This window comes from Heterocephalus glaber, unplaced genomic scaffold (assembly GCF_053883595.1).
Source record: "Heterocephalus glaber isolate CG9 unplaced genomic scaffold, H.glaber_assembly_v1.0 deba00001608, whole genome shotgun sequence".
Lineage (NCBI taxonomy): Eukaryota > Metazoa > Chordata > Mammalia > Rodentia > Bathyergidae > Heterocephalus > Heterocephalus glaber.
In genome coordinates this window covers 10,551,872-10,573,789 of record NW_028258379.1, presented here as the reverse complement: position 1 = coordinate 10,573,789, position 21,918 = coordinate 10,551,872, and the positions used below count along the sequence as shown (strand labels likewise).

General features: G+C 41.5%; 1 protein-coding gene across 2 annotated transcripts; it reads left to right on the top strand.

Annotated features, from left to right (window-relative positions):
• The first annotated feature begins 367 nt into the window (after positions 1-367).
• Slc10a1 (solute carrier family 10 member 1) lies at positions 368-20,166 on the top strand. 2 transcript variants are annotated; one of them, XM_004837313.4, is made up of 5 exons: positions 368-893; positions 11,062-11,272; positions 15,893-16,071; positions 17,632-17,828; positions 19,781-20,166. In XM_004837313.4, the coding sequence occupies exons 1-5, from the start codon at positions 538-540 to the stop codon at positions 19,876-19,878; spliced, it is 1,041 nt and encodes a 346-aa protein (XP_004837370.2). In that variant the 5' UTR covers positions 368-537; the 3' UTR covers positions 19,879-20,166. The 2 variants fall into 2 exon arrangements, with proteins under 2 accessions (XP_004837370.2, XP_087051443.1); XM_087195317.1 differs by lacking the exon at positions 17,632-17,828 and having other exon boundaries at positions 385-893.
• Positions 20,167-21,918: the final 1,752 nt, after the last annotated feature.

The following is a 21,918-nucleotide window of genomic DNA, read 5'->3' as shown; positions in this document are numbered from 1 at the left end:
ACCCTTGGGCTATGCTACCTGCCTCTGGAAACTAAAGGAGGTGACACTCAGCTCCTTTCACTCCTATGGGGTTTGGGGGTGAACAGTAACCTGATGAGCATGGGGCGAGCACCTTTTCTGAGGCATCAAGGATGAGCTGGCTGCAGGAGCTGAAGGGAAAAAGGGCTGGAGCCAGGTCAGTGGGACCCTGGACTGGTCCCTAGGGCCAGAATGTCAGGAGGCACATGGCTGAGGGCAAAGGAGATAAGCTCTGTCACCCAGAAGCAGCGAAGTGCCAAGGGAGGCATGTGAGTGGCATCTTGGAGGCAATAGAGGTCATGGTATTGGGGAGAGGTAGATAAAGCCAGGCAGATAAGGCACTAGGCTCTCTTCTCTTTGGAGCTACAACCAAAGAAACTGCTTACTCATTGCATAATCCTTCTATTTGCCCAGAGCTACATGTAGTCCAGAAACCCTGTCCTGTGAGGTCATTACAGAAGGCATCCAGAAAGGACTGGACAAGGAAGGGCAGCGGCAGGAGAACAAGGGTCCTCCAGGATGGAGGTACACAACGTGTCTGCCCCCTTCAACTTCTCCCTGCCTCCAGGCTTCGGCAAGCGCCCCACAGACCTGGCACTGAGTGTTCTCCTGGTGTGCATGCTCCTCTGCATTATGCTTGCACTGGGTTGCACCATGGAGTTCAGCAAGATCAAGGCTCACCTCTGGAAGCCTAAGGGGCTGGCTACTGCCATGGTGGCTCAGTATGGCATCATGCCCTTCTCTGCCTTCATGCTGGGCAAGGTCTTCCGGCTGAACAATATTGAGGCACTGGCCATCCTGATCTGCGGCTGCTCACCTGGGGGGAACCTGTCCAATGCCTTCAGTCTGGCCGTGAAGGGAGACATGAACCTCAGGTAGGACTAGGGGCAAGAAGGGAGCAGCTTGGGACAGGGCTACTGCGAAGATGTCAATTGAGGGGAAGAGCTGGGCTAAAGCCAGGAGGGTGGGAGAGTTAGGTGGATGCCAGCATGGGCTGCAGGCATTTAGTACCAAGAGCTTATGCTGGGCAGGGGCAGGTGCTGGGGTCCAGTTGGGTTTTAAGTACCAAGCTAAAGAGGCCAAGCTGGTTCAGGGCTTCCTAAACCCCTCGTCCTCCCAGAGCATCTCAAGGGGAAGAGAACAAGCATTATCTTACAGGAGCATTGATTTCAACCAAAGAGCCTCTGGATAAGCACAGCCCCTCAGGGAGAGAGGGGTGTCAGCTCTGAGGCTGGAGAGAAGAATGTGGGTGCAGTGGGTTCCAAACATTACCAGGTGAACCAAGGCGACTTGGAACCAAATGAGCATCTCCAATTCCTGCAGAACAGGCAAGAATTCCAAAAAGCTCCTCCAAAGTATGTAGGCCTCAAAGTATCTATGTCTCTTCTCTTTAAGCTCCCTCAGCCCCCAGGGTGCTTCTCATCAAAGGCCCCACCTGAGCCTACTGATAGGAGTAGGCTACCACACACACACCCCTGTCCACAGCAACCTGCACAATTTCAGCAGGGTTCTCTCTGGACAGCCTGCACACGGGGGCAGGTGGAACTCCTGTCCTTCCAAACAGGCAGGAACAGCCTTGAATGCCTGCTTGGGGGGGTGGGGGTCGCTCACACCTGCAGCAGCAGCAGCCTGTGCTAGGCCGGAAGAGAACTCACTAGCAGAAACCCTTGCTTTTGTCTAAGCCTCAGTCTCCAGCCAGTTCCCTCTGGGTCAGTCCTCAGTGGAGATGTTATTCAACCCAAGTAAAGCCATGAATTCAGAGTCCATCTGCTTGTGTCTGGGAGGGCCTGACCATGACTGAAGTTCACTGAGAAAATTAATCAAATAAAGAAGCACCTCTGGATGATACAAAGTGACACTGGGACAATTTTTTTCTTTTTCTTTTTCTTTTTCTTTTTCTTTTTGCAATGCTGGAGATATAACCCAGAATCTCCAGCCCCTACACGATTTTTTAAATTAAAAAAAACTGGGAAAGAGCATTGGGGTTTGCCAGGACCTGCTGTCTGAGAAGTGCTAGGATTTTTTTCACATGACTCAACCCTCTCTGAGGGAGTCAAGAGGAGAATAGGACAAAGCAGATGTGGCTTCTACAGTCTCATGGGAATATATTTCAACATTCACCCCTTCACTGTGAGGAAATTCTTCCCTCCATTTAATCCAAAGGGTTCCTGCTGCAGAGCAAGCCAGTGTTCTTTGATCTGGTCTGTGGACAAGGCTTGTGCTGCCTCTGCATCCCAAGGAACCCAGGCTGTAGCCCAGTTCTGGGCGAAGGATGCTAGCTAGACGCAGGGGTCAGGCAAGGGAACTCTGTGGAAGAAGCAGGGCAGGGAGATGATGTGGAGGATAATGGGTGCGTCTTTCAACTGTGACCAGGTGTCCTTGTAGTGCAGCAGTAGAGCCAGTAGTTCGGCACTCCTGTGGTTCAAGGTCCCCTCTGGGCCAGCCCGCCAATGACTCAGGAACATGCTCAGCCTCCTATCCAGGCACCTGGGGACTGTTACCTCTCCCTAGACCCACAGGAGATAACACTCTACTGGGACAGCTGCCTTCCATCATAAAACCCTTTCTGCACAAACCACCCTCTCAGGTACATTAAACTGGATCTCATTTCCCACGAGAGGAGCAAGAGTTGTCATTATCATGAGCTGCAAGACATCAAATTTCAGTCTGAGTTCATCTGGGACAAGTCATCGTGTGTATTATGGTAACAGTGATAGTAAGACTCTGTGCTAAACACTTTATCTGGATAATTACATGTGATCCTCAGCATCCTGGGAAACTGAGTTTTAGAGAGTAATACCTTTGCTCAGGTCTGGGTGGCACCAGAACCTGTACTCTGACTCAAATATCTTTAGGACCAGTCTAACAAGGTGGTCGGAGGCTGTCTGTCAGCCTCAAAACTACAAGCCCTTCTGATCAGGGCAGATGTGGGTGTTCCACAGAGGCAAGTCCACTGCTGTCATCACTTCCTACTTTCCAAGAGAAGGTAGAATCTCCATTTTTCTGTGAAATCTCTAAATTCAGCAACTCCTTCAAATTTGTCTGAAGAATTGTGCAAATCAAACAATATGAGCCTAAGAGCCAGACATCACTCCAAGGCCCAGTTTGAGGCCACTCCTACTGTGTCTGAGTCAGGAGGCATCAGTGAGATACTGGTTCCTTTTTATACACGAGGAAGCAGAAGTCCAGAAACCCACAAAATGTTTCTCAAATTTTGTGGGAAAGTTATGTCTAGAGCCAGCCCATGGTTTTCTCCCTTGGTTACTCTGACTCCTGCTAGAGTGAGTCAAGGCAGCCTGCCAACAGAGGTCAACAAGTAGGTCCTCTGAGGCATCCAGGTATGGAGGTACAAAGTGTCCTCCAAGCTGAGGCTGCACGTGGCAGGTTGGGAACAGAGGAGAAAGTGCCAGAGGGAATTGATCCTCCAAGCTCATCTGCTCCCCAACCCAATGGGCCCACAGCAGAGATCACACCCAGTGGCTGTGGAGAAAGCAGACTTGGATACAACTCAAAGATCCCCACAGGTCTCCCCACCATGACACAGGAAGACTAAAACCTGGACAAGATGGAAGCCTTTAGGGTTCCCAGATACTCCCCACCTCACCACAGTGACTGGTGGCTCCCTGACAGCTTCCTCAGCATCAGCCTCCAATCTCTCCATTGATGGAGGCTCAAAACCCACCCCTCAAACAGGGTACAAAAGCAGAGTCTATGCAGTGCTCTTAGAACTTAAGCAAGACAGCAAAATTTAAAACTCAAATGCACCCTTTTCCCCAAGAGGCAGCCATGCCCACAATGTCACCATGGCTCCAATCTTGGGAGTTAAGAGTCTGAAGCTAGAGTCACGTCCCATCCTTGTCTCTCAGAGTAAAATGAGCACCACAACACTCAGATACTACAGGTTAGGGGATGGATGTCACTGACCAGCCCCCAGAACTTGTGCACGTGGATCTGGGAACATGAACTCTGAGGGCAGGGCACACTAAGTCCCAGAGCAAACTCCAAAGCTCCTGACACATCAAGCCAAAGTAAGCACAATTGCTCTGCTGTGGGACAGCAAAACAAACACAAGTTGCAAATCATTCTCCTACAAAGAGTTCAATAGCTGCCACTGAAACCCGTGTCCCTGCCCAACCTCACTTCCCCCTACCACACCTCAAGGGGAGCACCTCCCAGGATTCGGAGTTCAGCATTTCTAGGGATCTTTTTAAACTATTAACACCTGTATATCTCCATCCAAAAAAACCAAAAGCTGTATTTGCATGTTTTGAAAATTTACATTAACCATTCATACTGACAACTTTGAGATAGGGATGGGATAAAATAGCTGCTTTGTCCATTTTGAACTGCTGTATGGTTTGCTTGTATCTATTCATTGTGTGGCCAGACAGCTCTGTGAGTCCATGCCCCACGTCTGTGGACAGTCTTGTGTAAGGCCTCCTTGTTCCCAGGTGACAGCTTATTTAGTAAAAGCAGAACCACTGGGTGGCAGGATTCTTACACCTTCAGCAAACATGTCTTCAGAGCAGTTGCTCCCCTTCACGCTTCCCGGAGCAGTGTGTAAGGATGAAGATCCCTGTTTTTCTGTCTTTATATTTGGAATTGTTAGACTTTTTAATCTTTGCCAATTGAAGAGTTTGAAATGGATCACAATGAATTTAAATTTCACTACATGGGAGGCCCAGTACCTTTTCTTAAGTTTATTGGCCATTTAAGTATTCTTTTCTGAAAATGTTACTGGCTTTGCCTGTTTTTCCATGGGTTTTTGTTGCTGTTGTTGTTGTATCTTGTAATTTGTAAAGTTGTTTGTAAGTGCTTCAACAACCTATCACAGTTTGGAGCCTGTATTTACACTTTGATAGTAGTATCTTATAATATGGTCAAATTCACCAATATTTTTCCTCAAACATTTATGGTTTTGGGTTTAAGAAATCCCTTACTAACTGCAAGGTTATGGAGATCTTCCTTATATTTTCTTTGAAAAGTTTTAAATTCTTGCTTTTCACATAGAAACCTCCCATGCTGTGAACTTCAGTTGTTTTTTTTTTTTTGGTACTGGGGATCAAATTCGGGACCTTGTGCTTGCTAGACAGGCACTGAATCACTGAGTTAAATCCCCAGCCCTCCCATGCTGTGATCTTGAGAATAAATTCCCAGCACCACTAAGTGAATTTTTCTTCAATAATTTGTAATGCTACCACTCTCATAAATCATATTTGTGTCTGGGATCTCTCTTATTGGTCTGGGTGGCTCCCCTTGCACCAGTACCACATCTTCTTACAATGACTCTGAAAGTCTGAAAAGTAAGTCCTTCTACCATATTCTTCTTGAAAATTATGTTAATTATTCTTAGCTTTTATTCTTTCATTTAAATGTTAGGATCAGTTTCCAAGTCTATAAAAAAAAAACTCAGCTGGGTGTAGTGCAACATGCCTGTAAATCCCAGCACTCAGGAGGCTGAGGCAGGAGGATCACTATGAGTTCAAGGTCAGTTTGGGCTACATAACAAGTTCAAGGCCAGCCAGAACTACATAGTGAGATTATCTCTTAAAAAAAAATTTTAAGAATTCTGAAATTTTAAATTTGCTTTACATTATCAAAATGTAAAGGTCATTTTTAGAATTCTGGGTCTTCCCATACATGAAGATAGTACATAGCTTTTCTTGCACTTAGCCCTTCTTTTCTATCCACCTATGAAGTCTTACAATTTCTTCAGTAAAGATCTTGCATCTCAATCAGGCACAGGGATGCATACCTGCAGTCTCAGCTACTGAGGAGATAAAGGAGGATCACTTGAGACCATGGTTCAAGACCAACCTGAGCAACATAGGAAAACTGTCTCAAAAGACAAAAAATAAACATATCTTTTAGATTTATATATTTTTGTGAGTATTATAAATGGTCTCTTTTTAAAAAAGAATCATTTGCTATTTGTTCCTAGCCCATCAATTTACAATTGTTTTACATTGGTAATATATTTAGAACCTTGTGTATTCTATTACTCGCTAATTATAATGGATGTTTTCTTCTCTGGACAATCCTACCATTGGCCAAAAAATTAATGTTTCTTTTTTCCCTCATTTCTATACTTTGTTAACCACTCCTCCCTTCCCATTCTCTCCTTCTCTTTCCTCCTCTCTCTCTTCTGCCTCCTGCCTCAGCTTCCCAGAGTGCTAGGACCTATAATTTTTCTATTTCTTCTTTTGTTGGGCTAGTAAGAGCCTATACCGAATATAAAAGGTGATAACAGGTAGTTACTTTATTCCTTTTTTAAAAAATAAGAAATCCTGGCACAAGAGGAGGCTTCTGGGCCACTGTACCACCCCTGACAGCACATACCAGGTGAGCCACTCCCAGCACACAAGAAGAGGCTTCCGGGCAACCATACCAGCCCCGCCAGCACACAGCAGGTGAGCTGTGCAGGCACCAGCAACATAACCCCAGCCCCCACCGCCATCAAAATGAGAAGACATGTAAACAAGTCTCAAAATCAGACTTCCAGATCACCTACAGCAACCCCAAGGGGAAATGAAATAGAACTATCTGATACTCAATGACCTGGACTCCCTGAACTGGCAACAAAAGAGGATCTGGAAAAAATGAAATCAGAAATAATTTTTCACATAACAGCAGAGATTGTGCCCATAGTGCAAGACATGATTAATAAATCTAGAGAGGAGCTCAGGAACATGATGGAATCCCAACATAGGAAACAAATGGAATCCATAAAACAGATGCAAACAGATTTCCAGGAGATTAAAAACTCCACTGAAAGTCTATGCATGAGAATGAGCCAGTGTGAGGACAGAATTTCAGATATAGAAGATAAGATTGCAATTAGTGACCAGGAAAAGAAAATTGGCTTTAAAATTGTAAGAGGCCATGAGAAATCAATCCAGCAGATGCTAGATGATGCAAAGAAGAATAACATAAGACTGATTGGAGTCAATGAAGAAAGAAGAGAGAGTGCAGATGAGATAAAAAAAAAACAACAACAAACTGTTCACAGAAGTGATGGCAGAAAACTTCCCAAGCAGGGGGAAAGAACTTGGCATACAAATAAGTGAGGCATATAGGACTCCAAGTAGCTGTGATCTAAAAAAAATCTACACATAGGCATATAATAGTTAAGATTTCAGAAACCCAAAAGAAGAACAAAGTTCTACAAGCAGTTAGAGAAAAGAAACAAATCACATACAAAGGAAAACCCATCAGAATCACAGAAGACTTCTCAATGCAAACCATCAAGGCAAGAAGAGCTTGGAGTGATGTATTTCAAGCCCTAAACGAAAACAGCCTCCAACCCAGATTGATGTACCCTGCAAAATTATCTTTCAAAATTGATGGAGAAATAAGATACTTTCATGACAAAGAGCACCTTAGGAACTTCATGAATACCAAACCGGCACTCCAAAAATTTTTTGACAATATCCTAGGAAAAGACAATGAGGATCACAACCCCAGGAAGTCCAGCAGAATGAATCAGTTGGGCACAACAAGAAATTAAATGCAAAGGGGGAGAATCCAACAAAAAGAAAAAGTCATGACAATGATAAGTCAATTTGTATGAGTTATATCCATCAATGTTAATAGTCTCAATTCACCAATCAAAAGAAATAGACTGGCAGAATGGGTCAAGAAGCAAGATCCAACAATATGCTGCATACAAGAAACACATTTAATTCAAAAAGAATCTCATAGTCTGAAAGTTAAAGGATGGAAAACAATACTCCATGTGACAGGAACGCCCCCCCAGAAAAAAGCAGGAATAGCTGTCCTCTTTGCAGATCAAGTGGATTTCAAAAGAAAATCTGAAACACTCTGGTCCCAAGAATTTCAGATAAGGGATACTCAACTTGTATGTACAAATCTATTGTGAACATGTGTTTTCATTCCTCTCAAGTAAAAACTTAAGAAAAGGACTGTTGGTTCTTAACAGTAATACAAGAAATTTCTATATTGTTTCCCAAAATGGTTTTATCATTTTACATTCACATTAGCAGTATTAGAAAGTTCTAACTGGTTCACACCTAAGCTGACATTTGTTCTTTTAAAACTTTTAACTTCATCTCCCTAATGAGTGTATAATTCAATCTTGTTATTGTACCTATTAGTATTTTTCTGATTCTAGTGTTGCACACCTTTCCTTGTGCTGTACTGGCTATGTATCATCTTCTTGTGTCTACTTTTTATTTGGGTTGTCTATTAATGAGCTGTAAGAGTTCTTTATATATTCTGGTCATAGGTTATATGCATTATAAATACAGTCTGCTGAAGGACTTTTCATTTTCTTAATGATGTCATTTATAGTTCTAAATTTTGATGGAACCTCATTTATCAATTTTTTTCTTTTATACATCATGTTTTTTATATCCTAGGAAATTCTTGCCTACCCTAAATTCATGAACATTTTCCCTTATAATTTCTTAAAGTTTTATACTTTTAGGCTTTCATATTTAGGTTCATAGATCCTTTCAAGTTATTTTTATGTACAGAAAGAGGGTTGAGGTTTTTTATATAGAGATACCAGGTGTTCTAGTGCCATTTGCTGAAAACACTATCTTTTCCTCTGCTCTTGAATTGAGTTTATGTTTTATAAAATATTAACGTTAAATAATCTTTCAAAACTCAGTGGACCATATATGTGTGGTTCTACTTCTAGATTCTCTGTTCTATTCCAATGATCTATGTCTTTCCTTACACCAACACTGCCTTGATTACTGTAGCTTTAGAGGAAGTCTTAAAATTAGGTACTAAATGTCTTTCAACACTGGTTTTTTTCTGTTTACTTTTCTAGGTCCTTTGCACTCCTACATAGCTTTTAAATTTCAATATCCAATGCATTTATAGCAAGTATACATAGACCTGAATTTTTATATATACCTTGTGTTTTCTAACCCTGCTAAATTCAAATACAAGTTCTAGGGGCTCCTAGAGACTTCTTAGTATTTTCTCTGTAGATAATCATTTCCTGTACATATAAAGATTTTACTTCTACCTTGCCAATCCTATGCTATTTGTATCTTTTTATTGCTAGACTATTTTGGTTTGAGCCTGTTTCAAAGTGTAATGGACTGGTAAAGAGTAGGCATATCTGCCCTTGTTTCCCACCTTAGGGAGAAAGCATTGTATCTTCTCCATTCATAGAAAGTGTTTTTGCTGAAAGTATGGAGTACATGTCTTTGATCTGTTGAGAAGGTTCTGTTTTACTTCTAGTCTCCTGATAGCTTTTACCATGAACAGGTGTAGAATTTAGTCCAATACTTTTTCTCCAACTACTGACAGGATCATGTGGCTTTTTCCTTTCCTGTTAAAATGATGACTTATGGGGGTGGAGCTTCCAATGCTGAACCAACACTGCCATCCCTATAATAAAACCACTTTCTACATCCTGCCAGATCTGACTTCTAATAGTTTGTTTTGCTAAACAAATTTCTATCTATGTTCATACTTTTTCTTCTATTATCTTTATCCAGTTTTAGGATTAGCACAATGTTGATTTCTCAAAATGAAGGAAGAAGTGTTCCTTTTTTCTGCATTAAATGCTTGATATAATTTATCAGTTAAAATGTATATGAGCCTGTTGTTTTCAAGCTAGGAATATACTTTAATAGGCGCTATTCAAATTTTCTATTTCCTCAAGAGTTAGTTTCATTAATTTGTCTTCCAAGGTACTTCTTAGAAGTTGTCAAATTTATTTCAAAAAAGATTTTTGTAATATGCTTTCTGTCCTTTAACATTCTAGGGCGAGGGATTTAGCTCAGTGGTTTCGCCGCCTGCTGCGCAAGCGTAAGGACCCGAGTTCGATCCCCGGTACCAAAAATAAAAAATAAAATAAATAAAAATTTAAAAATTCTGTAAAATCTGTGGTAATGTCTCCTAGATCTTGATATTGTAATTTTAAAAATGTATAGTTGATAGTGTAATAGGAAGACAAGGTCTAATGGAGCAAGGGAAGTGGGGGTTAGGGGAAAAGAAAGAAGGGAAAAGAAAAAATATGAGAAAAGGAAAAAAATGGAAACAAAGTCTTTGCAAATAGGAAAGGGTGGAGGGGGTGAAGGGAGGGCAGGGGAAGGGGGAACAATAAGAACCAAGATACTCATGTAATGGTACAAGATCCCAATGATGAATGCAACTGCATTTTATACCTAAAATGTGCCAATAGAGTTAATGGGAAGGAAAAAAATAAAATTAAATGTCTGTTTAAAAAAATCCTAGTTTTTCATGTTTAATATTACAGATTTCTTGATAGATCTCTTCAAAATTAGCAGTTCCCATTATGTTGCTAGTATGCTAAATTTTATGTAAGAATACTGAATTTGAGTCTGTTCTGCAACTATGAAATTATCTATTTTTTAATGTCGCTTCTGCTCCACTATTATAACCAGGCTTTTCTACTGCTTTGCTATTTCTTCTTAGTCTAATCAGTCTCCATTTACTGATTTTTAGCTTCTGCCTGACTGCATTCTCTGTCACTCATTCCCAAAGGAGTGCTCTGTCACTCTGAACAACTCCCCACAAGGCAAATGCACTTGATACAGTTCATCTTGTCCTCAGCCTACAGCCAGCTATTCCCTGGGATCTAAGACAGTTAGCAACTCTGTGGCAGGTGCTATTCCATGAACCTATGAGCTATTGTTGGGGGGATGGGATCACACAGGTGACTATTCAATGGGTTGTGCATATGGCAGGCACTCAAAGTAAAAAAAGAGTTCTATTACAGTGACCAGAATGTCTCCTTTGTTGAAGCCCATAGGGACTCAGTTATTACTCATGATTTGGGTCGTCACTTTTCTAGTCGTTTTCTTATAAGCAAAAAGAAATATGCTTAATGCATAAAGAAAAATGAAGCAATGCCAGGGATGTAGCTCAGTGATGTGCCACACCTGCCTACCAAGTGCAAGATCCTGAGTTCAGTCCCTAGCACCAAAAAAATGAAGTAATGTTTGAAACAACTTACTACAGTGCTTGGCACATGGCAGGCACTAAATGAACAGTCTATTAATGGGCTCTTTCCCCCTTCTTCCCATGTGTCCTACCCAGCATCGTGATGACCACCTGCTCCACCTTCTGTGCCCTGGGCATGATGCCTCTCCTCTTGTTCATCTATTCCAAAGGAATACACTATGGCGACCTGAAGGACAAGGTGCCCTACAAAGGCATCATGGTATCACTGGCCATCGTTCTCATTCCTTGCACAACAGGAATCATCCTCAAATCCAAATGGCCACAGTATGTACCCTATGTCAAAAAGGTAAGGACATGGGGACTCTACTTTGGAAAGCAACATAGGCAGGGAGCAGTAACACCACTTATGAAGGCTGCTTATGTAGTGAAAGGCTCACTTTGGTTGAGACCCCACTGGTTGGGCCACAGTAAGGAAGGTGCATCATGGCAAAAGCACATATTAAAGCAAGTACTCAGAGGGGTGGGAGTGGGCCAGGGTCCCACAGACCTAGAGACTTTCCCCTTAGGGCTCCACCTCCTAACCTACTTCACCTCCCAATAATGCCACCCTGGTGATCAACTCCCATGGACCTGTGGAGGTCACCAATTCAAATTGGTTTAGATTATACGTGTTTCCTTATATTATTTAAAGAATTAAAAAACTACTCCTGGTATACCTACTATTTCATGAGATTGTTTTGTCCATGAGAAGAGTTTTGAAAGGTTTGGGGAAAAAAGTAAAAACACTACACAGAACTATAAGGAATAATTATTTTAATAATAAAGTTGTAGTTATGTTCCTACTAGATGCTAGAGTTATGCTATCTATGTATTGTGAGGATTCACTGTCCTCAGAGTGATATTTGCAGAAAGTGAAGTTACACATGAGAGATGTAAAACCCAACAACAGTGTACAGACAGGTATTGGCAGAATGTAAGATTACTGAGAACTGAGGTGGTCAAGGCAACTTTTTGGACGAGATGGGCTTGAGCTAGTCCATGAAAGACAAACTTGGCAAGAAACCAGCAAAGAAGAGAGTATAATACACCTTTCAGCAGTGTAGGACAATGAGGTCCACAGAGGGGCACTGTGATCACACGCAGGGCATCACCCCACTACTGTGCCCTTGAAGAGTCCCAGGCATACAGCTGTGGTACCTTCACTAACTTCACCAACCTTGGAGGTTGGTCAGCCTCATCTCCCAGGGCCAGGACATCATCCTGGTCCTCAGGAAGGGCTTTGTCTCTTGACATCCTAAGGACCTGATCTTAGCTCTGGCCCGGTCTACAGGGCATGCTGCTTGGCAGCAGCTTTGGCTTGGGACAAAGAAACTGCAAAAGTCAGGTTTCCCAATTTGTCTTTTCATATTAACCTTGGTCTTCTCTCCAGCTTTGCTTGAGACCTTTTATTGATTATTCATCCTCTTGCAGCAGTCTCCCCACTCCATCTCACTTCTAAAATATCTCTATTAATTCTCAATGAACAGCACTGACAAAGGTTCTTTTTTTAAAAAAAAAATCTCTTGTTGGGATTTTTTTGTGGGTTCCACCTGCTCAGCCAGGCTTCAGGAAAATTCCCTTATCCCCCTCTGCCAATCCACTTGCTCATAAACACCTCCCACTGCCACCAACCTCTCACAAGTGACTAGCCCTTCAACAACTAGTCTGTTAGTTGAATCACTCTCCTCCTTCTTGGTCTCCCATCCACCCAGCATCTTAAGTAGCTACCTGCTCCACTTTCTTTGCCAAATCCAATGGATTCTCCATGTTTTGACTTTTAGCACAATCTAACATGGATGACCACTGCCTCCTCAAAAGCCTTCTCCCTCATTGGGTGACTAAGCTCTTGCTTTCCTGTTACTTCCCTTCACTTAGTTTCAGACTCCCTTCAAGTTCCTCTGTTAAAAGTTACTTCTATGCATTCAGTGCAGGCTATTTTTCTTACCAGTCTATCTCAAGTCTGCCTTTCCCATGTACAGGATAACGAATACACTGCTGCAAACTATGTGATTGTGCTAGCCCACTTAAGCTTCCTAGGACCTTTGGAACTGAAAAAGAACCAATAATTAGCCTTGATGAAGTTACCTGCTAAAACTGCAGCCACCAGTTACATTCCCTGGTGAAGGTTACACTTAGATACAATTTCAGACTTGCTCCATTTTAAAGACAATTAAAGTAAGATTTTAACGTAGTTGTGCTACGGTTTATTCAAACGTTATGCAGTTAAACATCCATGAGACACTTTCACCATAATCCATCCACCAAGAATGGGGTCCCACCATTTAGCTGACTGAACCACTCCACTTGGCCCTTCCCCATACCTGCTGCTCTGCTCCTGCTGAAAAGCCCTCTTTCCTCTCACAGCTTCCCACTTGTTTTTGTTTTTGTTTTGTTTTTTGGTACCAGGGATCAAACTCAGGACCTTGGGCTTGCGAGGTAGGCAGCAGAAACACTGAGCTAAATCCCCAGCCCTCTCACTTGTCTTTTATTCCCAGATTTTTGTCTTTTAACACTTAACACTGCTCCCGCCTCCCTCTCTATAATTCTGCATAATCTCCCTGAATGAGATCTGATTGATTAGTTCCGTCACTCATCAACCTACGTAGTTCACCTCTGTTGAGCCTCAAAGCATGGACTATGTCATCTCATGCCCTGGCTGCCTGTGCATGGCCACTCATCCCAGCTGTGATGAGGGCAGTGAAGGCAGGTGGTACAAAACATGGTGACCTGTGGAGCAATTACTTGGAGTCATTTGGCTCAGCAGGTGGTTGTCAACATGATACATTTCCAAAGATGCTATCTATCATAGGAAAATCTGGGATGTTAAATCCCTTTCCCTTACCTGTAAGTCATCACAGGAGCCATAATTTAGAGTGGCTCTTAACTGCTTCAACCTCACTCAGAAAGGCTTAGTAAGTCACAAAGTCTTACACACCTTGATTGGCAGAGACCGTTTTCAATCCAGATCCTGCCAGTCTGTGCTCATACCACCACCATGCAGCCCCCCAGTGTGGAAGAACAGGAATGAATGAATGAAAGCCCACAGAGAAAGAGGGCTTCTGGACTCATGGTCAATTCCTGCAGCCTAATGTTCCTAGATTTTCCATAATGCTCTTTCTATGGGAGTAAAAACTATTTTGTCATTGGTAGAAGACAAATCTGAAAGACAGAATGGAAAGGGTAAATAAATTCAAAGTTCAAAGGCAAGCTGGGAAGCTCATTACTTAGTAATCTTTTAATAAAATTTAAATCATTTGGTTACTGATCCTTCTAGTGAAAGTCCCAACTAGTAGTCCCAACTACTTGTCACAGGTTACATTTTATATGATCAGATCACAGCTGCAATATGGACTAAAGCAAATGCAAAGCTGTGCAGTTGAAATTTGAGCAATATAAATGTTAAAGTTTTACTAAGAGCATTGTGAACATACTTAGTGCATTCAATTGTACATTTAAGAATCATTAAAATGGCAAATTTTGTTATGCATTTTACCATTGTTTTTTAAAATGTTACTGGAAACATAAAATGCTAGACATGTAAATGAACTGAAAATGAGCCAACAGATAGCCATTACAAAAAAACATGGTTTCAGAAAAGTTGGCTACGTATTCCTTTCCTCAGATGAAAGAGACAAACAGCCTTGTAAGTGAGCAAACATGTCTTATCATTTTGGAACCTGTCATTCCCCATGTAGTACTCTGAGAAATGCACAGCACATGGAAGTGCACTTTGAAAGCTTGCTCTCGTTATTCATGGGGAAGTTTGAACATTGTAAACTGGAAATTGACCTGTTGAAATTTTTCAACAGTAAGATACAACCATACAGCAAGCAACTTCTAAAGCAAAACACATCACTGCTCTCAATAAATGTTGCTTTCACACAGCACTTCTAGGGGCAAAATGGACCTGCAGTTTCTGATCATGCTAAAGTTACTGAAGACACTGCTGAAACTCCTGCTAGGAAATTCTTCCATAGCCAATTTCAAAGTCACTCAAGAAAGCGGGCTTCTCCCTTTGGTGACACATCATTTGGTGTCTAGTGTATGACCTGACTCAGACAACCTGTTCGTCAGTTTTGTTTCAAATGACTCTTGGTTATTTTTACAAGATAAATTCATGCTAAAAAACAATTAAGTTTGGCCAGGATTTAGCTCAGTGGTGCCACCACCTGCCTCTGAAGTGCAAAGTACTGAGGTTCAATCCCCGGTACAAAAAAAAAAAAAATTAAGTCCTTAGCTATAACAGAGGTTGTACAAGTACGACACATTTTAATGAGATCCAAGAGATATGCAATAATAGTATTGTAAAAAATGTGCATTCTCTAAAATTGACTTTTGGGGGGTAGTGCTATTGAACGAAGGGCTTAACACATACTAGGCAAGCTGTGTACCACCAAGTTATACACCCAGCCTGGCTCTGAAACTTTTAATTCGTAGTTTTGACACAGCAGGCCTGGAGGCCTGAATCTCACTCATTCCCTCAGAACTAGAGCACTTCACTGATAATCTGCTACCTAGTGATATGTTCAAAGTGGCTGAGCTCTGCTGAGCTTTTAGTAATCAAAGTGTTAGTTAATTCTGTCCTGATTAAGAAATTTTTTAAAAAAAGATAAAAGTCTTTCATAGTCCCTTCCACTTCATGTACTAATGTCCTACTAAAATGTTTTATACCTGGGTGTGGCTGCACAAGCCTATAATCTCAACACTCAGGGGAGGCGGATGTAGGAGGATCCCATGTTTGAGCTCAGCCTAGACACTTTAGGACACTTAACTCAAAAAAAAAAAAAAAAGGGTCAGGGGATGTAGCTCAGTATGAAGGGCCCAGGTCCCTCATGTACCCCCCCAAAAAACATAAAGCATTTTCCACTTCCTGACCTCACCCTCCCTAATTGTTTTCTTTTTTTTTTTTTTTGGTCCTCATGTCCAGGGAGGAATGATCAGTACTTTCCTTATCAGTGTGGCTGTCACGGTCCTGTCTGTCTTAAACGTGGGCAAGAGCATCATGTTTGTCATGACACCACACCTGCTGGCCACCTCTGCCCTGATGCCCCTCATTGGCTTTCTGTTCGGCTACATTCTCTCTGCTCTCTTCTGCCTCAATACACAGTAAGTATTATTTTCCATCCCACTGTCCCATATGCCTCAATCTTACCCTCATCTTTCAGGAAAAAAGACAGAGGAGTCAGAAACCTGAGATGCAGGTAAAGCATATTTTCCTAGCAATATGCTCAAAGGCACTAAGTGAACAAGAACTAATGGGCTAAAGGAGAAAGATAAAGGTATCTAATCGTTCCAAACAGCAAGAAGTTGGCCAAGTCCCTTCCCATCTCTTACCCAATGCTCTGGAAGTTTAAGGCACTGGCATAAGCTTCATGCAATTGCTAATATCCCTTTCTTTCCTTTCTTTCTTTCCCACTTTTCCTCTTCTTCCTAGGCTTTAGTCCTGACAAGGACACCACTGGGTGACAGCTGAGTGGTTCTCCAACCTGGAATACTCAGCTATAGTCCAATTCAACTCAGTAACTATACCGCAACAGTCAATTTAAGGGCACAGTGTGGTAACTTCAAGTACCTAGTCTATACCATTTAGTACAGAACTGTCCTTTTAGCCCTACCAAATGCTTACAAAAGGGTGTATTAGTAGCACCCCCCCCATAAAATGTATTATTTTCAAAATACAATTTAAAAAATAATTCATACTTAACATTAGGCTTTTTTTTTCGAGACAAGGTCTCACTATGTAGCCCAGGCTGGCTTCAAACTCAAGAGATTTTCCTGCTTCAGCCTCCCAAGTGCAGAGATTACAGGCACACACCACCACATCCAACCAAATCCATGCTAATTTAACAAACAAATTACTATAGATGTAACACTTGAGAGTTAAAGGCTGTCCATCACCAGTAAATGATGCTAGGTTTCACTAGTACAAGGTATTGCAGAGCATGATAAATGGTCATACTAAAGTGTCATAATACTTTTCTTCATGATAAATGTGTTCTAACATCTTTTCCGTTTGAAGACAATTATTTAACACTCTTGGAATTCAATGAACTAAATATGTATTCATTAAATGTAATCATCTCTCTTATAAATGAAAAACAAAACTAGGAAAACATCTTCCAAAGACAGACAATGGAGACCGGGGATTTAGCTCAGTGGTGCGGCCACCTGCCCTGCAAGTGCAAGGTTCTGAGTTCCATCCCTGGTACTGAAAAAAAAGACTATGGAGCGGAATCAAATTTGAGTTTAAGTAAAAGATGTCTAAGCCAGAAACTTCCGAACGGGATGTCCTAGGCGTTTTGAAAGATCTTCAACTGTCTATTGAAGACACAACAGTGCTGTGGGCCCAACATAACAAGCCAGTGGATGATACTGGCTCACATCTTCCTTTCAGCCCTTACCAGCCAGACATTATCTCCAAATTTCAATTTGGTAATTCTATGAAGTCAAATTTAACAAAGTACTCAAAACCTCATGAAAACTTTCTTAATATTCCAATCACCAGCCTCCATGGGGCTGAATTAGTATAAAGTGATAGGTCAATATTGCTTCTTGAGTCCATGTGCCCTCTACAGTCTGGCTCCCTTCCATCTTTACGTGTTGAGTTGCAGTACTTTCTCAGGTCCCTTCTGTGAGTACAAGTTTGTTTTTTTTGAACCTACACAGGTGCAGACGCACTGTCAGCATGGAAACTGGATTCCAAAATGTTCAACTCTGTTCTACCATACTCAATGTGACCTTTAAGCCTGAAGTCATTGGGCCACTTTTTTTCTTTCCTCTCCTCTACTTCATTTTCCAACTTGGAGAGGGATTTCTCTTTATTATCACCTTTCGGTGCTATGAGAAAATCAGGCCCTCCAAGGGTAAGTAGTGCATCATCCCCCCTTCAAATTCTGCTCCCATATTGGACTTGAGCTTGCCAACAAGCCAGATTCTAGCAGGACTTTCCAGACAGGGCTTTAACGCTCATCAGGTCACTAAGAAACAAGCAGCACAGCACCAAGAAATATGGAAGAAACAAGCCAAGGCTAACTCCATTAACTGCCCTCCATTTCTGACCTCTACCTTGGCGGGGGGCGCGGGGGGGGGGGGATTAAACCATGGGTAGAATTTGTCTCAAGGGACTGAGGCAATTTGGGCTAGTGGGGAGACCAAAGACACAGGGCATAACTATTCTGAGAGATAATTCCAAGCTACTGGCTGTGTGAAAAGACTCTACTCAGCATTCAGGAAATGTCTTTCTTTAGGAGGGGATTCTCCTGCCCTGGAACCAGGCCAGAGTCCTGACACCCATGGGAAAAAAATCTATGAAAGCAATGCAGCCCCATATCATCTAGAATCCAAAAAGGATTTAACTCTGGTTACAGAATAACTTATTGTAGGTTTTCTTGAGGTTTGGTTATATTGGAGAAAAATTATATTTTTAAGAAAGTGGTGCTATGTTAATCTAGTAGTAGTAATTTTTAAAAATATGTATCAGGCTTATGATAGTTACTGTTAAAAAGTTTGCACTTGTTATCCTTCCTTCAAAGTGCACTGTAACCCCAATTTTGGTTTTCTGTACTAGAAACTGAAACCAGGGAGCACTAAGCTACATTCCCAGGGTTTGTGTTTTGGTGAGAGATGGTCTCACTAAGTGGCCCAGGCTGGGCTTGAACTTAGGATCTGCATGCCTCACCCACCCAAGCTGAGGTTGCACGTGTGTGCCTCTGACTGGCAGATGTCTTTTTTTTAAAAAAACAGGAAACTCAACCTTGCTTTTTAACATATCTAAGTATAACCCTATCATCAGAATATTTTTCCTAATCACACAATTCCTTCTACTGCAACTTCTCATGACTTTTGAGAAATATACAACCTTCCCTGGTTTAAGTCATTACACTTATGCTAACCAAATGCAGATTTTCTCCCTCTCTGCAATTAGCTTAAGCTGCACTCTTGTGTTATCAAGCAGCCAAAAAGAAATCAATGAACAGGTGACCATCCTCTCGAACCACTTTATAAGCCTTGGTTCAAAACCTTAACAGTGTAGTTTGTGGAAAAGAATCTAAATCTGGGTCTCAGTACTAGACATTTGTTCCCCAACAAAATTCTCACCCAGTTAAACACACACAGACACACATTTAGTCAGTCAGATTCCAGGTTTAAAAAGTTTTAGTCCCAGAAGTGTCTAAAATGCCTTTAAGGGACAATACTTTATACAACCTTTAGCTCACTAACAGGTCACTCTTGAAGACCTCAGTGGCAACACTCTTAATTTATCTCTTTGGAGCTAATGCCCGCAGGCAACACACTTCTGAGAATAAGCTGTCACAAGTTTTCTTGTTCATCTTGTCTCCTGTATTGCACCCCCTTCACAGGGAAGGGAAAACAGTGACAGCGATTCCTACCTTCGTAAGTTCACCACTTCCACTCAGGCAGGAAAAGTAGTAGCCCAGTATCTGTTTGCAGGATGGGAGTTCGGAAACCTTACTGGTCAGATTTCCCTACAGTTCTTTCCACTCTGCCCAGTCCCTATTTGCAGAATACAAGTCATCTTCACTTACATAAACTTATCTCCCCTACTGCATAATTGTTACATATACAAAGAAGTTGTGGCTAAAGCGATGAAAACTCAGTATTCCAACTTACCAGGCTTTCTATTATAGTACTACCATTAGAGAAACTAAGGGGAAAGCAAATTCTTCTCCAGAATCACAGAAGGAGGGATGAAAGAATACACAGCATACCCTATAGTCTGGAGTTGTTCTATTTTCCAGATAAATTCTGTATTGCTCTTTTCCCTCCAAACCATTAACCCTTTTTACCTTTACAGACAAAACAAAAGCAATCTACACAGTTGCCCCAACTGAAGAAGCAATTCCAAGAGCTATGGAAAATGGCATCCATAAAGAGTACCACCCCCAAGCCTAGCCCTTTCAATGGCATGGATTCTGGCCAGATGGCAAGTCAATAAATCAGTACAGTAAACAACAGAGCAGCAAAAAGGAAACGAACACCAGGCTTTGGAGTCTTTGGCACTTCCAGAAAACCTTACTTTCAGCAAACCAATCGGCAGAATCATCAAGCTTTGGTCTGAAGGACAGGAAGGTGTTATCTAACCAGGAAGCCTCACTGATCCCAAGCTCAGGATTTGGTATTTGTTTCAAAAATAAAAGACTTGCTCAATGACTAATAAACTCTAAGAAGGCAAAAACTAAATCTGCCCTCTGTCCCTGGATCTCTATAAGAGTGCCTTGCAGGTTTATAAAAGTCACTAAACTTCTGAACTAATCAATAAACAGGAGTTTCATCCATTAGTCAAATACCCAAATGCCATTTCAAAGTCTTGTAACCCAAAAGAAAAATTAGCGGACTACAGACATTCTAAATAGCCCAGATCCTATTTTATTCAAATGACACCAAATATGCAAAAGTAGACACAACTAAATGCAAAGGCAATTAAACAAGATAGAAAACAGCTACTCTCAGCCCTAATGAAATGGTTCTGAATACCAAAGTACAGACAAGAAACAAGGCCAAGAAAACACACACTAACAATTTTATCATATCATCATGTATCAAATACTCCAAAATTTGGGAAAGTGCTACAAACTATTACCAGAGTAGTTTCCCAATTCAAATTCTCAAATTTCAAAACTTTTGTTAAACATTTTACACATCACTCACAAGTATTAAAAGAGTAACTAATGTTAAACACTTACTGCTGACCATGCCTAGATATTTGTAAATTTCCTACAATCATCATCAGATATAATTGAAACCACAAATCAACTTTATTAGGGAACCAGTCTAGGAATCGTGCAGGAATAACAAGTACTTTCATCACCAGGTCAAGAATCACCAATTGAGCTGGACATGGGAGCACACACCTGTAATCCCAGAAATCAGGACACTGAGGCAGGAGGTTCACCCAAGGCCAGCCTTAGGTACACAGTAAAAACATCTCCAAAAAAAAAACAAGAGCCAGGTAGAATGGCACATGCCTGTAATTCCAGTACTTTACAGGCTGAGGCAGGACTGTTCCAAGTTCAAGGCCAGCCTGAACTACATAGACTCGTCTCCCCCCCCCCAAAAAAAAAAAAAAAATCACCATTGGTGTCACCAATATCCTTTTGACTTTTTTTGCAGTAATGGGGATCAAACTCAAGACGTTATACTTTTGAGGCAGGTGGGTGTGGTACCACTGAGCTATAATCCCCGGGCCTCTCGATAATTTTTTTAAGGGCTACCACCTGTTTTTATAGATTATATCCCTGTGGGCATTACCTAAATTCTCTTAATACCCAAATGGCATCTGCTAGGAGACTTGGCTACCCACGAGATAATTTAACAAATCTCTTTAGCTTTAGACAAAAGTTAAAGATGGACTTGAGATGTATTAAAATGCCCTTATGGAACTACATGAAAGGAACATAAACAGAAAACAAAGGCTATATCATCATGCCTTGCAGAATCATCCTAAAGCTCTCCATAATATCAAGACCATGACTTCACAAGTCGTAGATCTAAGTATTGGTCTTAATTAAAACTTATTACCATTTTAGAACTTTTCTTCTACTAGTCTTTTCAAAGAAAATTTTACTCCCTCGCACATGTAAAATTCAAATCACATACTGCCCTGAATACACAGAGAGCCTGAGAGGGGAAAACTGCCTTGATACAAACTTCAGACTAACTTACACAACCTTCAGAGATTACAAATGAAAACTCTAGGTTCCACTAGATTTAATAAACCCAGTTCCCTCAAGTAAATAAACCAAGTATACTACAAACTCTTAGATTCAGCCTATTAAAAGGATCAGTACTGGGCCAGGGACTTAGCTCAGTGGTTCCGCTGCCTGCCTCACAAACACAAGGACCCAAGTTCAATCCCCAGTGCCCCCAAAAGAAATCAGTATTATTTCACTGTCCAAGTTCTAGTCTTGGAGGAAAAGGGCCTTCACATGAGAA

Coding starts and splice junctions, on each gene's coding strand:
- Slc10a1 (XM_004837313.4), top strand. CDS start 538: ATGGAGGTACACAACGTGTCTGCCCCCTTCAACTTCTCCCTGCCTCCA. Junction 11,273..15,892: donor ATGTACCCTATGTCAAAAAG/GTAAGGACATGG, acceptor CCTCATGTCCAG/GGAGGAATGATCAGTACTTT. Junction 16,072..17,631: donor CTCTTCTGCCTCAATACACA/GTAAGTATTATT, acceptor GAACCTACACAG/GTGCAGACGCACTGTCAGCA.